Here is a 19,501-nt window from a genome sequence, read left to right on the forward strand (position 1 = left end):
TTAAGCGTTAATGCTAGGACTCTGGTTGCCGTTGTTCCTGAAAAAGACAGAATTTTACAAGCAAAGATGTTAAAGAACACAGGTGATATTAAACGCAAGGGTACTCCAAATCCCAGAAGAGAAATCTGGAATACTTTCTCTCAACTGTATTTTGCACCTTGGTATAATGTAAAGTAAGATGTGAAGACCAGTGAAGCAAGTCACAGACATTTTTGTGATGGCATTAAACATGTTTATTAAACAGTAAAAGACATAAGAAAGTCACTGAAGAGATACTTAATTACATTAATGGCTATATATGGTATCTTTGAATTTACCCAGTTCCAAATCCTTCTGTTTTCCTAACCTCAAGAGCTAAACCTCCCTAAACAACATCCCATAGGTTGCAAAGCTATGAGCAAAATCCAGTAATAGTTACCACACAAGGCACCTATATCTTTCGGGTTGCTTCTGACTTAGGATAGAGACTTCTCAAACAGGCTTTCTCCAACACAAATTGTTGGGAGTTGACACAGTTTGCAGCTGTGGGCTGCAGTGTTGAAACAGCTCCCACGCACTGGGTGAACTTGCCTCTGATATGCTGTTTTTTTCCTTTTGATCTTCCCTTATCTGAACTAACCTTCTCAGAAGTCACTCTCAATCACCTTTATTACATGAGCTCACCTTTTAGAATGCAGGTATGAAATTCATCCCATCGTCTCTTTTGAATTTTTACCATCTTTACTTGAACTTTTGATATCCCATTCTCATCAACTTGCCTTTGTTCACAGTGTTCAACAGGCTAATCAGCACATCAAAATACTAGTTTCATGAACTCAGCCAACCTGTCTTTTCTACAATTTCCATTTTAAAATAGTTCTTCTTTAACCATAGAACCACTAGTACACATTCCCAATTACCGGATTTCTCACTTTTTCATTTGATCATGATTTCCCAACAAAGGCAGTTTTAGCTGGAAATCCTATAGATCCTAGTGGACTGTTGACAAAAGGGTTACATGGTGGTTTATGGCTTTGAAGAAAAAGCATGTCTAGAAAACTGTTTTACAACTTGTGAGTTTTGCTTTTGGGAGGAAAACGAGGATCAACTGCCCAGGTAAAGATGACAACGGCTCCCGAAGCTCCAGATCCAGTCCAAAGCAAAAAGTGAATGGAAGTTGCGCCAAAGTCACTCTATCTTCTAATATCAACTGACTGCAGGTTTTCCATGTCTGGCTGAAAAGTAGTCCAAGAATCATCGATTGTTCTGCATACCAGTGCCGAGAAACCAACCATATAAACTGAGTGCCATTTCAAGGATTCCACCATTTATCCTTTTCCCTTGAACCATTGACTTTTACCCATTTGGCAGAATTTCTCTATTTCAAGACATTTTTTGATGTGTAACAAAGTGTGCACACTCTAGCATATTTAGAAAAAGTAATTATACTTTCATATTGTTTGTTAATGCCTTTTACTTGACAAGTCTGAATTTATAATAAACAAGTAATTTTGTTTGTTGAAGAAATATGGGCACAGAGTGGTCATTTTGAGATTCATAGGGAAAGTACATATTTGGCTCTATAGCTAGCTGGAGAAAACAAAGAACAAAGAAACGTACAGCACAGGAACAAGCCCTTCGCCCTCCAAGCCAATCATGATGCATGCCTAAACTAAAACCATATGCACTTACAGGGTCTGTATCCTTCCATTCCCATTCTATTCATGTATTCATCTAGTTGCACCTTAAATGCCACTATCGTACCTGCTCCCATCATCTCCCCAGGCAACGCGTTCCAGAAATTCACCAACCTCTGTGTAAAAAACTTGCACTACATGTCCCCTTTAACCTTTCCCCATGCACCTTAAAACCCATGCCCCCTAGTACTTGACTTTTCTACCCTAGGAAAGAGCATCTGACTATCCACGCCACTCAATCTTGTAAACCTCTATCAGGTTACTCCTCAACCTCCGTTGTTCCAGAACAAACCGACTTTATTCAACCTTTCCTCAGAGCTAATACCCTCCAGACGAGGCAACATCCTGGTAAATCTCTTCTGTACCCTCTCCAAAGCATCCACACCTTTCTGATAGTGTGGTGACCAGAATTGTGCACAATATTCTAAATGAGGCCTAACTAAAGTTCTGTACAGCTGCAGCATGACCTGTCAATTTTTATGCCCCGACCGATGAGGGCAAGCATACTGTATGCTTTCTTGACTACCTTATCCATCTGTGTTGTCACTTCCACATTTAAAGATATGTTGTGACCCATGGAGTAGTCGATCTATAGACAGAGAGAGTGCTTTCCTCCCATCTCAGTCGGAACATGGGTTAAACAGAATAAGTAGAAAAAAAATTAAGCAAGCATTTTTCACAGTAAATCAACCATTCATCAAGTAGCACAGACCCATACACATGGAATGGTGTAACTAGAGACAGACAGTGCACTCCTCCCATCTCAGTCGTAACATATAATTGAGGGATTTGATCCAAGACAAAAATGTGAGATTGTAAACTGATAATAGTTGGGAAAGGGTAAAGAGTAAATGGCAACAATCAGGTTGCTTCTATATTAAAGTTTATATTAGCAGAATGATTACTTTTGCTGCAAGTGGGTTTTTGAAGCAGCGAGCATTATATTATGGTTCTTTAATGATAGGAACTGTTGAACAATTGGCAAATGCGGTGGAAGAGTTACAGATAGAAGTTAGAGCTTCGAAACTAGTTGCCAAAAAGTTGAATATGGAAGTGAAATAACCATAGGAAGCTGTAGAATAGGAAGGAAACAAGTTTATATCGGCACACTTTCAGTTAGAACAGAAGAAACGAGAATTGAAATGAGAATTTTAGGCAAATGAAAAGGGCAAAGGGAGCAGGCAGAAGGCAAGAGACCCTAGAACTTGAATTTAAAAGGGATGAAGCAGAAAGGTCTGAGAGAGATGAGAGATAGGGGTAGAGAAAAAGGAAGAATGAGGAGAAATGGACTAAGAAAGGGAGTATAGGTAAGACCGCTAAAACGACAGGCTGGCCTTGACACCAGGGGAAATGTTGGGGAAAATCCTGGCTCTAACCTAAGACCCAGTAGGGAGCTGTTTAAATATGGGAAAGTCATCCCCAAGTTTTAGGAAAAGGGTATGGAGGCATTTTTCATTTCTTTTGAGGAGATAGCTAAGCAGATGGTGTGGCAGAGAGAAAACTGGACATTGCCTATGTAAAGCAGATTGACTGACAGAGTTCAGGAAGTTTATGCCTTACTTTCGGAAGAGCCTTTTACAAATTATGAGCTGGCAGAAAAGGCTACACTTCACTGCTTAAGAGATGGTCTCTGAAATTTTCAGGCAAAAATTTCAGAATTTCTGGAAACTGCCTGGACAGAGTTGTATAGAATTTGAGAGAGTGAGGTAATTTGTTCTTTCAGTCCCTGGAAGAGTAGGAGGCATTCGTTCAGTCAGGCAGCATGGTTGGCGCAGGCTTGGAGGGCCTGTTCCTGTGATGTAATCTTCTTAACAAACTAACTTTGATAGCTGGATACAGGCATTAAAGGTAGAGGCCATGTACGAGACCCTTGGGGAACTAAAGCTCCTGGTGGAATTAAAAATTCACTCCCTCCATTAGTAAGAACTCATGCAGTGAAGCAGAAGGTTTCAGTAGCTAGACAGGCAGCTGAGATGGCTGATGATTACGAGTTTGTCCACAGGCACAAACCATTTTTCCGTCATCTCCACAAATTCAAGGTGGTTACAAAGTGGAAGAGTGACAGGAAGGCAAAATAGCAGGGATGAGAATGGACACCTGGGAATGTAATGGAATCTCCAGACTGAAAAGTAAAGTTTTGAGGGTGAGAGTGAGTGAGGGTGACTTCAGGAAGCATAGTGGAGGACATGCTCCTGTCTACATCAACGGGGACGAAGTGGAAATGGTCAGGAGCTTCAAGTTTCTGGGTATCCAGATCACCAACAACCTGTCTTCGTCCCTTCATGCTGATGCTATAGTTAAGAAAGCCCACCAACGCTTCTACTTCTCGGAAGACAAAGGAAATTTGGCATATCTGCTATGACTCTCACCAACTTTTACAGATGCACCATAGAAAGCATTCTTTCTGGTCATATCACAGCTTGGAATGGCTCCTGCTCTGTCCAAGACCGCAAAAAACTACGAAGAGTCATGAACGAAGCCCAGTTCATCACGCAAACCAGTCTTTTATCCATTGGCACTATCTACACTTGCCACTGCCTCGGAAAAGCAGTCAGCAAAATCAAAGACCCCACGCACCCCAGACATACTCTCGTCCACCTTCTTTCGTCGGGAAGATACAAAAGTCTGAGGAAATGTACCAACCGACTCAAGAACAGCTTGTTCCCCATTCGGCTGCCATCAGACTTTTGAATGGACCTACCTCGTATTAAGTTGAGCTTTCTCTACACCCTAGCTATGACTTTAACACTACATTCTGCACGCTTTCCTTTCCTTCTCCATGTGCTGTATGCGTGACTGTATATCACGCAAGAAACAATACTTTTCACTGTATATTAATACCTGTGACGATAATAAATCAAATCAAAGTCTGAAAGCCTAATTATTCCTATTGCCACAACGTAGGAGATCTTGGAAATTGCTGTATGGTACAGGGTAAATCAATGGGACTTATCAGGGTACATAAGATTCGTGTTAAGAAAGGGGTCCAAACCAAGAGTGCTACAGACCAAGCTGTAGTTATGATTGCAGCTGTAAGGCTGAGTACTAATACTGCTGCCAGGATGGGGGAGGGTTACATGACACCCGAAAGTTACAATGATTTTTTGTTAGAAAAATAATTCCTTATCCCTCGAGTGAAGCAGTTAAGACTATTAGGGATACAGGGGCAACCCAAACATTTTTGCTGGGGAAAGGCATGACTTTCCCACCAGAGAGTTCACTAAATACCAAGTAACTGGTAACAGCAGCGAGTACACGCCTGTACTTTTGTATCAGATGCACTTGGGGTATGACCTAATGTGTGGAACGATAATGGTATGAGTTGCGCAGTTTACCTATGGAGCAAAAGAAACAGCTTCCCCAGTCGTTACGAAAAGACCAAGTGAAGTCAAGGAGACCGAGCAATTGCAGGAAAAGATTCCAGGAATTTTTCCTCCTTGTGTTGTAACCCAAACAAAGGCTAAACAAATTCCATAATCGGAGGTAAAATTGGCACTGCAAACAGATATTTGCCATCTGAAACTTTCTTTGGGATTTGGATAATCCAAAATAAAAGTTTACAAAGTCTTTTCTGATTGAGGCACAGCAAGCCAATCCAAATTTAAATAACATGGCACTATCAGTGCAAACCGCAGCTGAAATAGAAAGAATGTCAGAATGCTGCTATGTTTAAAATTGGATTCTGATGAGGATGTGTAGATCTCCTTACAGACCTACGGAATGGCTCATTAGGCAGTGGTTCCGCCCAAATATTGTCAGGAAATATTAAGTATAGCACACAGAATCTCTATGGCTGGACATGTAAGGATCTGAAAGACCCAAGCACGTATATGTTGGATAAAAACAAAATACTGCGGATGCTAGAATCTGAAACAAAAACAGAAAATGTTGGAAAATCTCAGCAGGTCTGGCAGTATCTGTGGGAAGAGAATAGAGCCAATGTATATGTTGGCTTGTTTACTGGCCAGGTCTTCACAAGGACATGGTACCGATTTGTACAAGGTGGTCATACATGCCAGATTGTGGGAAAACTGCAACTCACAATCAAACTAGCACTAATTTCCATGCCAATTTTTGGGGAACCATTTTGTACAGTGTTGATACACTCTGAGACCTTTATCAAAAAAATGGGATACCAATATATACTGACTCGTTTGGATATGGCTACTTGGTTCCCAGAACCATTCCCTTGAAAACACATCTACTGGTTCTCCTCGGTCAACTCTACTCGTTACATCTTCAAAAAATTCCAATAGATTCCAATGACAGATAAATAGATTCAATGAGGAACAAGAAGATGAACCAACAAGGTTTCTCACAGTGTAGCCTGATGGATATTCATAAAGACACCAGCTAAGTGAAGACACCAGCAAAGCCTGTTGGTTAAAAGGGTTAACTCTGTATCAGGCTAAGGACTGCAGGAGCAGTAAAGAACAGGATGTGCAACTATGAAACACGGGAATTGATTAGACAGCGGCTGTTGCTTGAACAGATAGTGATTGAACACAGATTCCTGTGTGTCATGTTCCTGAGAGAATTACGACCCCCTGACAGAAGCATGACTCTCAGTAATTGCGACCAAAAGACGGTGATTGATTAGTGCCTGTCATTGGAGAACGTGACTGGAAATGTGATCAGTACCATCTCTATAAGAAGCGACGAGACACAGTAGTGTCAACAGCAATAACCCAGGATTAACTACTGACCACTGTAGAAGCAAGACCCCAAGTCTGGGACTTAGAGACATCGGAACAAAACCCATCAGCAGGGAATCTGATCAGTTTGCCTCGCCATGGGTAGTATCTCTAAGTTCAATTCATGAGTTTGGATATTTTGTAAAGTTTTAATATATTTTGAATACTTGGGTGTATAAAGGAGTAAGTCAGAGGTTAGTCACTTCGCATGTAAAGAATGTCTGGTGTAATTTTGTGGTAACTTGGTACAGTACAATAAAAGAGATTTGTTACACAATAATTACAGAATTTAGGTTTCTTCGTTCACGCCATCAGTTGATCCAAGTTCGAGGGCACCAACGACTTTCAAAGGAATTTGTACTGACAAACTAGGATGCACAACCAAAGCCAAAATGATACGGAGAATCCTCTCATATGAAACAGCATCCTTACCACTTGGGTCCAGAGAAACAGGCTACGGTGAAAGCAGAGATCCAATTCATTTTTGAAAATCACCTAATTGAACCCGGTCAAAGCTACTGGAATTTCCAAGCTGTGTTGGAGCCCAATCCAGATGGTTCAACCATATTCTGCATAGACTACAGAAAAGTCAATTGCAGCAACAAAAAAAGATTGCTTCCCAATTCTCACTTGGAAGACTGTGTTGACGGAGCTAGCAGTCAGTGCCTTATTTCTTACCAAAACAGGATTTGCTGAAGGGATATTGTCAGGTTCCATTCCGAGTTAAAAGACATATTGGCCTTTGTCAGACAAGGCTGTCTTTTCCAATGCCGAGTGATGCCATTCGGGCTAAAAGAAAAAGGCCCCAGCAACTTTTCAGAGAACCAAGTGGTAGTCAGTGTTTCTAACTGTGATTTATCTTTATGATGTAGTTTTATATAGTGAAGCTTGGAAGGACCATTTACAACTTCAGAAGCTCTGTTTAGAAAACAAGTCAGCTCATCCGGTAATAAACCTTGTCGAAAATGAGTTTGCAAAAGCATGGGTAAGCATATCTTGGGCATACAATAGAGCAAAGTTAAGTGTGCCAAAAGCAGCAAAAGTGCAGGCATTGGTAAAGTTCCCTGCATGTAAAACTAAGCGAGAGACCATGAGGGATGTGTGGATTTTACTGCAAATTTGTCTCAAATTTCAACTCAGCTGACAGACTTGCTACAAAAGAAAGCCAAGGTAGTATGGTCAGGGAATGGCAAGACTCTTTTGAAAGGCTGAAAGCAATTTTGATCAGCATTGATTGTGCCAAATTACACAAAACCCTTCGAAGTAACAATTGATGCTTATGACCTGAGGGATGCTGCAGTCCTGTTGCAAGATGATAAATCGGGCATAAAAAGCTAAATCAGCACCAAAAAAAATCCTCTACGCTGGAAAAGGAAACCCTGGGCTTACTATGAGCTCTTAAACATTTTGAGGTGCATGTCTGCATTGGATACAGGGCAAAACTTATAGATATTGATCACCACTCCCTAGACTTTGTGCAAAAACCAGAATGCCAGACTATTTTAATGAAATTTCTGATTGCAGCCTTATCACTTAAAGATTGTCCACATTGTGGAGAAAACATTGTAATTACCAGTGCTTTGGCTAGAATTTAACTTGGTTCCAAATTTTCTTTAAGCCAATAGGATACAGAAAATAACTATACAAGTTTTTGCATTAAAAAAATTAAATGAGTGTAATGATGCCTTTTTTTGTTTATGTTTTTCTGCACTTGGTAATAAAACACATCAATATGGCCCTTCATTCCTCCAAAGCGGCAAGTGTCACAAATGCTTTAATTTCAGAAAATGGTTCATCTTTAAGAACCAAGAACATTCTGGAAGAACGTACGTTTTTTTTTATATAAAGGACACTATCTATCCCTTAAGGGGTTAAAGAAAGGACTCTGGTTGCTGCTATTCCTGGAAAAGACAGCATTTACACAAAAAGATAATTAAGCAGTTTTAAAGAAGCTGGAAACCCAAAGACCTCCCTGCACTGTTGACAAAAGGGTTACATGGTGGTTTATGGCTTTGAAAAAAAAGCCATTTCTGGAAAACCGTGTTTCAAAAGCTGGTAGTCGGCTTTATCTTTGGAGATAAAACAAGAAGGGTCAACTGCTTGGGTGAAGGAGGCAACAGCTCCTGAAGTTCCAAACACAATCCAGAGTCGCACTATTTTCTGAAATCAACTGACTGCAAGCTTTCTGCAAGTCCACCTGCAGAGTAGTGCAATGGTCATTGATTACTTCGCAAACCAGTAGCAAGAAACCAGCTGCACAACCCAGACACCATTTCAAGAATTCCATTATTTATCCTTTTTCCTTGGTCCATGGACCTTTAACCATTTGGCAGAATTACTCTTAGTGCATTTTGGTGTGCATGTATGTGCGCGTGTGTTGCTTACACATTTGTCTGTGCTCGTGTGCACGCGTGACAGACAGTGCGTGTGCTCAGTATTTAGAAAGAGTAATTATTATATTTTTGTATTTCATACTGTATGTTCATAAACTTTGCCTTTTATTTGACAAGTAAGGTTTATTTTACAAAACTAATAATTTTGTTGTTTATTGAAGAAACCTGGACCCTGAGTGGCAATTCAAAAATTCAGAGTTAAAACACATATTTGGCCATGTAGCTAGCTGGAGAAATCATTTTAATATATGTTGTAACCTATGTAGTGCAACTAGAGACAGAGAGTGCACACCCCCCACTTCGGTTGTAACATGGACTAAACTTAATGAGAAAAGCTAAGCATTCAGGCTTGTCCCATTCAATCAACTGTTCATTAAGTAGCACAGACCAAGAAACAGATCAAATTGCTCAATTTTCTATGCCAGGTACTTTCTTTCCCCCCAACCTCAGGTGTGGCTGTATAGCTGGATTTAACACAAGGCATTAATTGATTAATGTTCAATTGGCCTGATGGATAGCATTTTTGCCTGAGTCACAAAGATCCAGATTCAAGACCCACTCCAAGGATTGTGCAGACAAATCAAGGCTGACACTTCAGTGAGGGAGGTCCCATCCTTTGGGTGAAATATTATACCAATCTACCTGCTTGGTTTGATGCAAAAAATCTCACGGCACTATACTGAAGAACACAGGAGATTCCCTGGTGTCCTGGCCAATAGCTGTCCCTCAACCAGCATCACAAAGACAGATTATCTGTTCATTATCATGTTGCTGTTTGTACAAGTTTGCTGTGTGCAAACTGGCTGCCAAATTTCTAAAAGGACGACACTTCAAAAATACTTCATTGCCTGTAAAACATTGAGTCGTCCAGTGGTCATCAAAGGTGCCATATACATGCAAGCTTTTTTTAAAAAATCCTATGAAAAGTTTCTTTCAAATGGATGTGCCTTTTCATGTGAACTTAAAATTGGAAATTAAAATTTCACTGGGTCTGCTGATGAATTGGCTGGTTTTTCAGGCTATTGCTATGGATTTACAACATCAACAGGATGCCAGGACAACCCAAGCCACCAGGTAATACAGACCAAAGAGACCCAGCTGTGTGCAGAGATTCCAACTGATAGAGGAATTCTGTGGTGGGAATATACAGAAAATGTCAAAAGTTGCAGAACTGGTTCCAAGCTAACCGTAAGCATTGTCACAGGTGATCTATAAGTTTATTTGAAAAGTAAAAGTATATTTATTAGTCACAAGTAGTCTTACATTAACACTGCAATGAAGTGACTGAAAATCCCCTAGTCATCACACTTCGGCACCTGTTCGGGTACACGGAGGGAGAATTTGGCAAGGCCAATCCACCTAATCTGTACATCTTTAGATTGTGGGAGGAAACCAGAGCTCCTGGAGGAAACCCATGCAGACACAGGGAGTGTGTGCAAACTCCACAGAGAGTGACCCAAGCCGGGAATTGAACCCGGGTCCCTGGTGCTGTGAGGCAGCAGCGCTAACCACTGTGCCATCCCAAGAATGTTGCTTTTTTAAAAATTAGTTTACAGCACACATACGTTGCATCCATACAGACACTCAACACGAACTCAGCGAGTTCCATTTCCCTGTGTTTGCCCCATAACCTTGCAAATGTTCACTCTTCAGGGATACAGGAAATGCATTCCAGACCCTAACCCATTATTGTATAAAAATGATTTTCCGCATGTTGCCTTTGTTCTTTTGTCAATCATATTAAATCATTGTTTGTGGTACTTAACCCATCTGGAAATGGGAACATTTTTTCCTTATCTGCTAGGAACAGTCACCTCTTGATTTTGAATACTGCTATGAAATTTTCTCTTAACTATCTCTTTTCCATGGAGAATGGCCTCAGCTTCTCTAATCGATCCACTTCACTAAAGTTCCTCTTCCCCAGAACTATTCATCTTTTCTATACTCTCTCTAATATATTCATATCCTTTCCATAGTGTGGCGCCCTGAATTGGACACAATACTCCAGTTGAGGCTAATGTAGTGTTTTATGAAGACTAACTACAATTTCCTTGGTTTTTGAACTCCATGCCTCTATTTATAAAGCCTCGGATCCTGTACGTTTTATGAATGACTTTATCAACCTATCATGCCACCTTTAACAATTTGTGCATGTATAGCCCCAGATACCCTCTGCTCCTGCATCCACTTGAGAATTGCATCCTTTATTTTGCCTCTCCTTGTTCTTCCACCCAATTTCACTTCTCTACATTAAATTTAGTTTGCCATAAGACCATAAGACATAGGAGCGGAAGTAAGGCCATTCGGCCCATCGAATCCACTCCACCATTCAATCATGGTTGATTTCAACTCCATTTACCCGCTCTCTCCCCATAGCCCTTAATTCCTCGAGAAATCAAGAATTTATCAATTTCTGTCTTGAAGACGCTCAACATCTCGGCCTCCACAGCCCTCTGTGGCAATGAATTCCACAGACCTACCACTCTCTGGCTGAAGAAATTTCTCCTCATCTCTGTTCTAAAGTGACTCCCTTTTATTCTATGTCACTACCCATGTCACTGGCCTATCAAGTCTTTCACTATCCTCCTCACAGTTCACAATATGACTGGAATTCTCCCCCAAAAAATTCTAAGCATTGAATTTGCAGGAAAACTGGAGTAATTCGTGTTGTATTTTTCAGTGGGAGTTCACACTAGAATCTCCCACACTCAGTGCACTGCAAAGGCCACCAGCGTGAATATCATTAAATTTCGAGGGGGGCCTATTCCCACCCGGCAGGCTGAAACCAGTGGGTCTCTGCTCATGCGCAGTGACCCAAACTGCCAGCCTCCTATTTCCTTGGTCAGTGGCCAGCCTGGGACCCCCACAGTGCTGCCCCTCTGACCCCCCCATGGCCCGATTATGACCCCCTGACCATTCCTGGGCCAGCCCCGCCACCCACTCCCAAAAATGTTTTCCACCATTGAGGTTAAACTGACTGACTGGCTCAGCATCCTTGGATGGGTCTGATCAGATCCTGGTGATTTACCGACATATAGCCAGCCTTTCCAGCGCTCTTTATAATTTTTTTAGCCTCGTCCAGTGTCTCAACTACCTCCCGCTTTCACCTTCTTCCTTGGTAAAGACAGATGTAAAGTACTCATTGAATGCTTCAGTAATGCCCACTGCCTCCATGCAAAAATCCCTTTTATGGTTCCCTAATCAGCCCCACTGCTTTTTTTAACCACTTTTTTGCAATTTAAATGCCTGTAGAAGACATCTGGATTCACTTTTATGTTTGCTGCTAGTCTCTTTGCATACCCTCCCTTTGCTTCCCTTATTTCTTCTCACTTCCCCTCAGAATTTTCTATTGTCAGCCCTTTTCTCACTTGTATTATCAACCTGACATCTGTCAGGTTGCGCAAGCTCCACAACTCATCGATACCAACACCCAACTTAGACCCTCCTCCCCTTCCCGTCTCTTGGACCCCATTCCTCTCAACCCCAGTCCTTGCCATGTATTCAACATACCCTCTGACCTTCCCCACTCTTGAGGCTCTATCATGCTTTAATCTGCAAAGGACTTGGCTTGATACCCTTACGGCCCCAATTCAATGAATTTTAGGCTTGACACAATGCTGAACTCTTCTTCCTCTGCCTTCATCTCTGTGCTCACTTCTTTGGGCAGGAGTCCACTCCTGTTTAACAGATTCTCTCACCCGCCTCCAGCATTCTCCCTCCACCTGGATCTCTCCCAGCCTCTTACTTGCTCTTGTCTCTTTATGGGTTATGTGGAACATTCCTCATTCCAATCCTATTCCGGCCTCCTCCCACAACTGTTTTACTGGTACACTGTACTCTATTTTGGTGCTGCTTCATACTCTCATCTGGACCTGAAATTTTTTTTATCAATTTCGCTTCTGATTTCCATCACTATCAACTTCATATAGTCCATTTCCGACACTTCCCTTCCTTGACCCCTCTGTCTCCATTTCTGGAGATAGACTGTGCACTAGTATCCATCACAAGCCCACCGACTCCCACTGAAGTACCCTGGATCCACTCCTCCATCACACCCCCTTCCCATGGCATCTCCCCATATAACTGCAGAAGATGCAATACCTGCCTTTTTACCTCCTCTCTGCTCACCATCCAAGGGCCTAAAGACTCTTTTCAGGTGAAGCAGCGCTTAACGTGCACTTCCTTTAATCTGGTCTTTTGCATTTGCTGCTCTACTCTACATCGGAGAGACCAAACGCAGACTGAGTGACCACTTTGCAGAACACCTTCAGTCCGTCTGCAAGCATGACCCTTCTTGTCACTTGCCATTTTAACACACCATCCTGTTGTCATATCCATATGTCCACCTTTGGTCTGTTGTAATGTTCCAATGAAGCCCAACGTAAACTGGAGGAAGAGCACCTGATCTTCCAATTTTGCAGCCTTCTGGACTTAACATTGAGTTCAACAACTTCAGGCCACAAACTCTCTCCTTCACCTAATTCCCGTCAATGTATTTATTTATTTTAAAATTTTATTTTCATTTTTCCCACTGTTTCATTTTTCAAATTTTATTTAAACCTCGCTTTTCATCTTTTATCCATTACCATTATGTACTTTTCTCCCTACCCTACTAGGGTCATCTGTTACCTTTTTCAGGTTCTCCTTTGACACCCTGATGCTGTCAAATCTGAGATTTTCCAGCATTTTCTGCTTTTGTTGTGACATCTGTCATACCCATCCTTTTTCTGCTTCCTCAAACTGTCCATCTCGTCCATGATCCAGGAAATGATAACATTATTTTTCCCATCTTTCTCCCTTGTGGGAATGTGACTCACTATATTCCAAACCATCTCCTCCTTAAAGGCATCTCACTGTTCCATTCCAATTTTGCCTGCCAACGTTCAATTCCAATGTACCTATGCCAGAATTGTTCTCACCCTGCTGATGTTGTCCTTCTCCCAATTAATTAATTTTACTCTAAATTTCTTCTTTTCCATGGCTAACTAAATCTTATGATCATATGGACTTGTCTCCTAAATGTTTCCAGACTAACACTTCATCTATATCACCCCCACCTTATTCTCCAGAACCAGACAAAGCAATGTCCCCTTCCTTTTTGGGGCAGGAGCATACTGATCTAGAAAGATTTCCAAAATACACTTCACAAACTCTTCCCCACTCTGCCTTTTATACTATTACTATCTCAGACAATATTCGGATAATTCAAGTCACTCTTATAGCTACTATCTCTGTAATTTCCTTGCAAATTTGTCCCTACTAGTTGGTGGTTGACGGAATACACGCACAGGTGCAAACCTTTACAGGTTCTTAGTGCTAACCAAATAGATTCTGTCCTCAACTCTTTGAGGGCATCCTCTCTCACTAGCACTATAGTATTCTTCTTAATCAATGCCACACTGTTTTCTTCTTCCCAATTTTTCCAGTAGACCTTGTAGCCAGGAATATTAAGTACGTAGTCTTACCCTATTTTGATGCAGATCGCCATTATTGCATGACACCACATTCCATTTTGCTATCTTTGCCTGCAGCTCTCGACCCTTATTTCCCACAGCTTATGTTTTCTGCACATGCTTTGCAAACATAAGAGCTTACTGCATTCCCTTTTACTCTGATTCCATCTAATAACTTATTGTTCTTACTCTAATACTACTGTATCCTTCCCAATTTTTTGTGCACCTTGTTTTTCCTCTCTGATGATCCCAATTCCCATCCCCTTACCGACATTATATGCATGTCATTCCTCATTACAGGTGCATAGTATCCTATGAAGCACTGTGTAAATTGATCATCTTATTTAAGGAAAGATGTAAATGCATTAAAAGCAGTTCAGAGAAGGTTTACTAAGCTAATACCTGGAATGGGTGGTTGTCTTATGAGAAAAGATAGGACTGGTAGGCTTATATCTGCTGGAGTTTAAAGTAGTAAGAGGCTACTTGACTGAAACAAAATCCTGAGGGGTCTTGACAGGATGGATGCAAAAAGGATGTTTTACCTTGTGGGAGAATCTAGAACCAGGTGTCACTGTTTAAAAATAAGGAGTTACCCATTTAAAATGGAGATGAGGTGATTTTTTTTCACTCAGAGTGGTGATTCTTTGGAACTCTGGTCCTGAAAAGGTGGTGGAAGCAGAGTCTTTGAATTTTTTTAAAGGCAGAGGTGGATAGATTCTTGGTAAACATTGGGGTGATCAGGCTATCAGGAGTAGGCAGAGTGCAGTTTTGAGGTTACTATCAGATCAGCCACGATCTTATAAAATGGTGAGTAGGTTTGACTGGTTGAATGGCCTACTCCTTCTCCTTGTTCATACGTTTATAAATGTCACACCTGTACTCTAAATTCAAGATCACCTGTGAGCATATGATCAGAGATTATTTATTTTCTTTGTAGAAAGTTGCTATGCAGTTTCAAGCATTGCTATCAAGGAATTTTAAAAATACATACCAGTTACATGCAACTGTGACCTTCCATTTTGACTGTTACTTGAACAAGCTGTGGCCATGTCATAGGCTGCAATGTTAGCCTACAAAGAAAGAAAATTAAACATTACAAGTTCAGTCATGTACCCACACAATTATCTAAATCATCATATCTATCAAGTCAGTTGTTGCCTTTCTCAGAGCATTTTTCCATCTTGTCAATGAAGTACTTTTGAAACATAGTCAACTGTTTGAATGTAGAAAATATAGCAGCCAATTTTTAAAATTTGTTCTTGAGATGATGCTGGCAAGGCCAGCATTTATTGCCCTACTTCTTATTTTTTAAAAATCACAACCTTTACAGTGTAGATGGAGGCCATTAGGTCCATTGGATCTGCACTGACTCACTGAAAGAGCATTCTACCTAATCCTACTCCCCTGCCTAATCCCCACAACCTTCTAAATTATTTCTTTTGAATACAAAGACAGAAAATGCTGGAAAATCTCAGCAGGTCTGACAGCTTCTTTGAAGAAAGAACAGAGCTAACATTTCGAGTCTGATGACTCTTTGTCAGAGCTGACGAAGAGTCATCCAGACTCAAAACATTGTTCTCTCTCCACAGACGCTGAGATTTTCCAGCATTCAGATTACAGCATCTACAGTAATTTGCTTTTATCTGTTTCGAATACCCTGGTTGAACCTGTCTTTACCACCCTTTCAGGAAGTTTGTTCCAGACTCCAACCACTCATTTTATAACATTTAAATGACAAGTACTGCTCACATATTTAAAACATGATTTACTTGAAAAAATAGAAGCCACCGTATTCCCCTGTATCTACCCATGAAATGAATCCTCCTAATCTGTAATATGGCATACAAGTGAAAGATTAAATGCTTGTTACAGGCTGTCATAACAGCCTCACTAGTCAATATAAACTATTGCTACATATTGAGCAACTTTGTTGAATATGTTGCATGACTGTAACTTATGCAGCATGTTAATTTAACAAATGTAAGCTCTGTGAACTTTATAATGTAATGCAGGTTCAAACAGAATTTTCTTTATCCAAGGTTAAAACAGAAGTTATTTTTGAAATCTCCACATATAGGTACAACTAACAGACACACAAGCGCATGTAGACAAATTACACATTTTTACTTTCGTTTCTGCCAAAGTAAGCAACGCAACATCTCTATGAAGCAGTTAGTCTCTGATACAAGATCATGTCACTCCAGTTAATATCCAAATCTACTTCCAAGTCCAAAACAATTTACTAACATTTATTTGTTACATGCAGAGTGGGGGTAATATTTCAAATCATTCTACTTGTTACATAAAGGTGTTTATTTTTTCAGGAAACATCTTATTAAGTTTCTACTTATAAAGATACTGTTTGTTTCAGTCTTTGCTATTTATATTTGCTTCAGTCTTTGCTATTTATAATAGAGTAAATAGAAAACATGGGCACAGCTTTCCATGGATCCTGTGGACACTAATAGTCCTCGCACCAGCAGAATTCACAAACAAGTACGAAAAGCATGATAAAAACGAAGACAAGACTACTGCAATACGGTGATTAGCACTGCTGCCTCACAGCGCTAGGGACCTAGGTTCAATTCCGACCTTGGGTGCCTGTCTGTGTGGAATTTGTACGTTCTCCCCATATCTGCGTGGGTTTCCTCTGGGTGCTCTGGTTTCCTCCCACAGTACAAAGATGTGCAGGTTAGGTGAATTGACCATGCAAAATTGCTCCTTAGTGTCTAAAAGATGTGTAGGTTAGTGGAATTAGCGGGGTAAATAAGTAGGGTTACGGGGATAGGGTGAGGGAGGGGGCCTGGGTAAGATTCTCTGCAAGAAGTCTCACACCACCAGGTTAAAGTCCAATAGGTTTATTTGGCAGCACTAGCTTTCGGAGTCTCAGGCTCCTTCATCAGATGAGTGGGAGCTGTGTTCACAAACAGGGCATATATAGACACAAACTCAATTTACAAGATAATGGTTGGAATGCAAGTCTTTACAGGTAATCAAGTCTTAAAGGTACAGACAATGAGAGTGGAGAGAGGGCCAAGCACAGGTTAAAGAGGTGCGTATTGTCTCCAGCCAGGACAGTTAGAGAAATTTTGCAAGCCCAGGCAAGTCGTGGGGGTTACAGATAGTGTGACATGAACCCAAGATCCCGGTTGAGGCCGTCCTCATGTTTGCAGAACTTGGCTATCAGTTTCTGCTCAGCGATTCTGCATTGTGTGTCATGAAGGCTGCCTTGGAGAACGCTTACCCGAAGATCAGAGGCTGAATGTCCGTGACTGCTGAAGTGTTCCCCAACTAGAAGGGAACGCTCCTGCCTGGTGATTGTCAAGTGGTATTCATTCATCCGTTGTCGTAGCGTCTGCATGGTCTCCCCAATGTTCCATGCCTCAGGACATCCTTTCCTGCAGCGTATTAGGTAGACAATGTTGGCCGAGTCGCAAGGGTATGTACCATGTACTTGGTGGATGGTGTTCTCACGTGAGATGATGGCATCCGTGTCGATGATCCGACGATGAATGTCTTGCAGAGGTTGCTGTGGCAGGGTTGTGTGGTGTCATGGTAACTGTTCTCCTGAAGGCTGGGTAGTTTGTTGCGGACAATGGTCTGTTTAAGGTTGTGCGGTTGTTTGAAGGCAAGAAGCAGGGGTGTGGAGATTGCCTTGGCGAGATGTTCGTCTTCATCGATGATACGTTGAAGGCTCCGGAGATGATGTCGTAGCTTCTCCACTCCGGGGAATTACCGGACGACGAAGGGTACTCTGTCCGCCGTGTCCCATGTTTGTCTTCTGAGGTCGGTGCGATTTTTTGCTGTGGCGCGTCGGAACTGTTGATCGATGAGTCGAGCACCATATTCTGTTCTTATGAGGGCATCTTTCAGCTTCTGGAGGTGTCTATTGCGATCCTCCTCATCTGAGAACATCCTGTGTATACAGAGGGCTTATCCGTAGGGGATGGCTTCTTTAACGTATTTAGGGTAGAAGCTGGAGAAGTGGAGCATCGTGAGGTTATCTGTGGGCTTGCGGTAAGTGAAGTGCTGAGATGTCCAAGAAAGCAATCGGTTCCGGAAAGTAATCCATGGTGAGTCTGATGGTGGCATGGAACTTGTTGATGTCATCATATAGTTGTTTCAATGATTGTTCGCCATGAGTCCAAACGAAGAAAATGTCATCGATGTATCTAGTGTATAGCATTGGTTAAAGGTCCTGTGTGGTGAAGAGTTCTTGTTGGCATATTGAGGTGCGAATTTGGTCCCCAAGCCTGTTCCGTGTGTCTGGATGAGGAACTGGTTGTTGAAGGTGAAGATGTTGTGGTCCAGGATGAAGCAGATGAGTTATAGAATTGCATCTGGAGATTGGCAGTTGTTGGCGTTGAGAACTGAGGCAGTTGCAGCAATGCCGTCATCGTGGGGAATGCTGGTGTAGAGTGCCGAGACATCCATTGTGACAAGGAGTGTTCCTGGTTCAACTGCTCCATGTGTGTTGAGTTTCTGTAGGAAGTCCGTAGTGTCAAGACAGAAGTTAGGGGTTCTTTGTACAATGGGTTTCAGGGTGCCCTCGATGTAGCCGGAGAGGTTCTCACACAGGGTCCCATTGCCTGATATGATGGGACGGCCGGGTGTGTTGGCCTTGTGTATCTTCGGGAGGCAGTACAGATCTCCAACGCGGGGAGTACGTGGGATGCGAGCACAGAGGGTGCTCTGAAGGTCCAGATCAAAGGTCTTGATCAGTCTGTTGAGTTGACGGGTGTGTTCTTTGGTCGGATCTGCGGGTAACTGTCTGTAATCTTCCTCGTTGTTCAGTTGTTGGTACACTTCTTTGCAGTAATCCGTTCTGTTCAGTATGACAGTGGCCCCTCCTTTGAGTTACAGAGTCACTGCAGACTTGATGGGCCGAATGGCCTCTTTTGCACTGTACGGATTCTATGATTACTTAACTGTGCATCTAAAAGAGCTTGTACTACACCAAAAGTGCTACTGTCCCCAACCACAAAACCCCCAAATAATTCAACCCATTTTTCTTCAGTAAGTGTCATAACTTAAGGTGTTGGTAGCCTGATGGACTAATTGCAAATTACTGGTGAATTTTAAAAACTCTTGGAAAATAAGCAACACCAATGCGACCCTGCCCTAATTGCCCTGAGATGGTGATGGGTCTCCTATTAAACTATCTGATTCCCTCTGGTAATTATGCTCCTACAATAGTGTTGTGTAATTTCAAATTACTGATCCAGAAGCATGGATATATGTACAAATCAAAATAATGCACGACTTGAAGGGGAATCTTCAAGCAT

General features: G+C 41.7%; 1 protein-coding gene across 5 annotated transcripts in view; it reads right to left on the reverse strand.

Moving 5' to 3' along the window:
• wwp1 (WW domain containing E3 ubiquitin protein ligase 1) overlaps positions 1–19,501 on the reverse strand; it is a 182,099-nt gene that overhangs the window by 84,156 nt on the left and 78,442 nt on the right. For all 5 annotated transcript variants that reach the window (XM_078216024.1, XM_078216023.1, XM_078216021.1 and 2 more), the window contains exon 2: positions 15,208–15,286. Coding sequence is in view for 3 of the 5 variants with exons in the window: in XM_078216023.1 (XP_078072149.1) it covers positions 15,208–15,265 (58 nt within the window). In the remaining 2 variants the exon portion in view is untranslated. The remainder of the gene's footprint in view (positions 1–15,207; positions 15,287–19,501) is intronic.

The sequence above is a fragment of the Mustelus asterias genome, chromosome 7 (genome assembly GCF_964213995.1).
Source record: "Mustelus asterias chromosome 7, sMusAst1.hap1.1, whole genome shotgun sequence".
Lineage (NCBI taxonomy): Eukaryota > Metazoa > Chordata > Chondrichthyes > Carcharhiniformes > Triakidae > Mustelus > Mustelus asterias.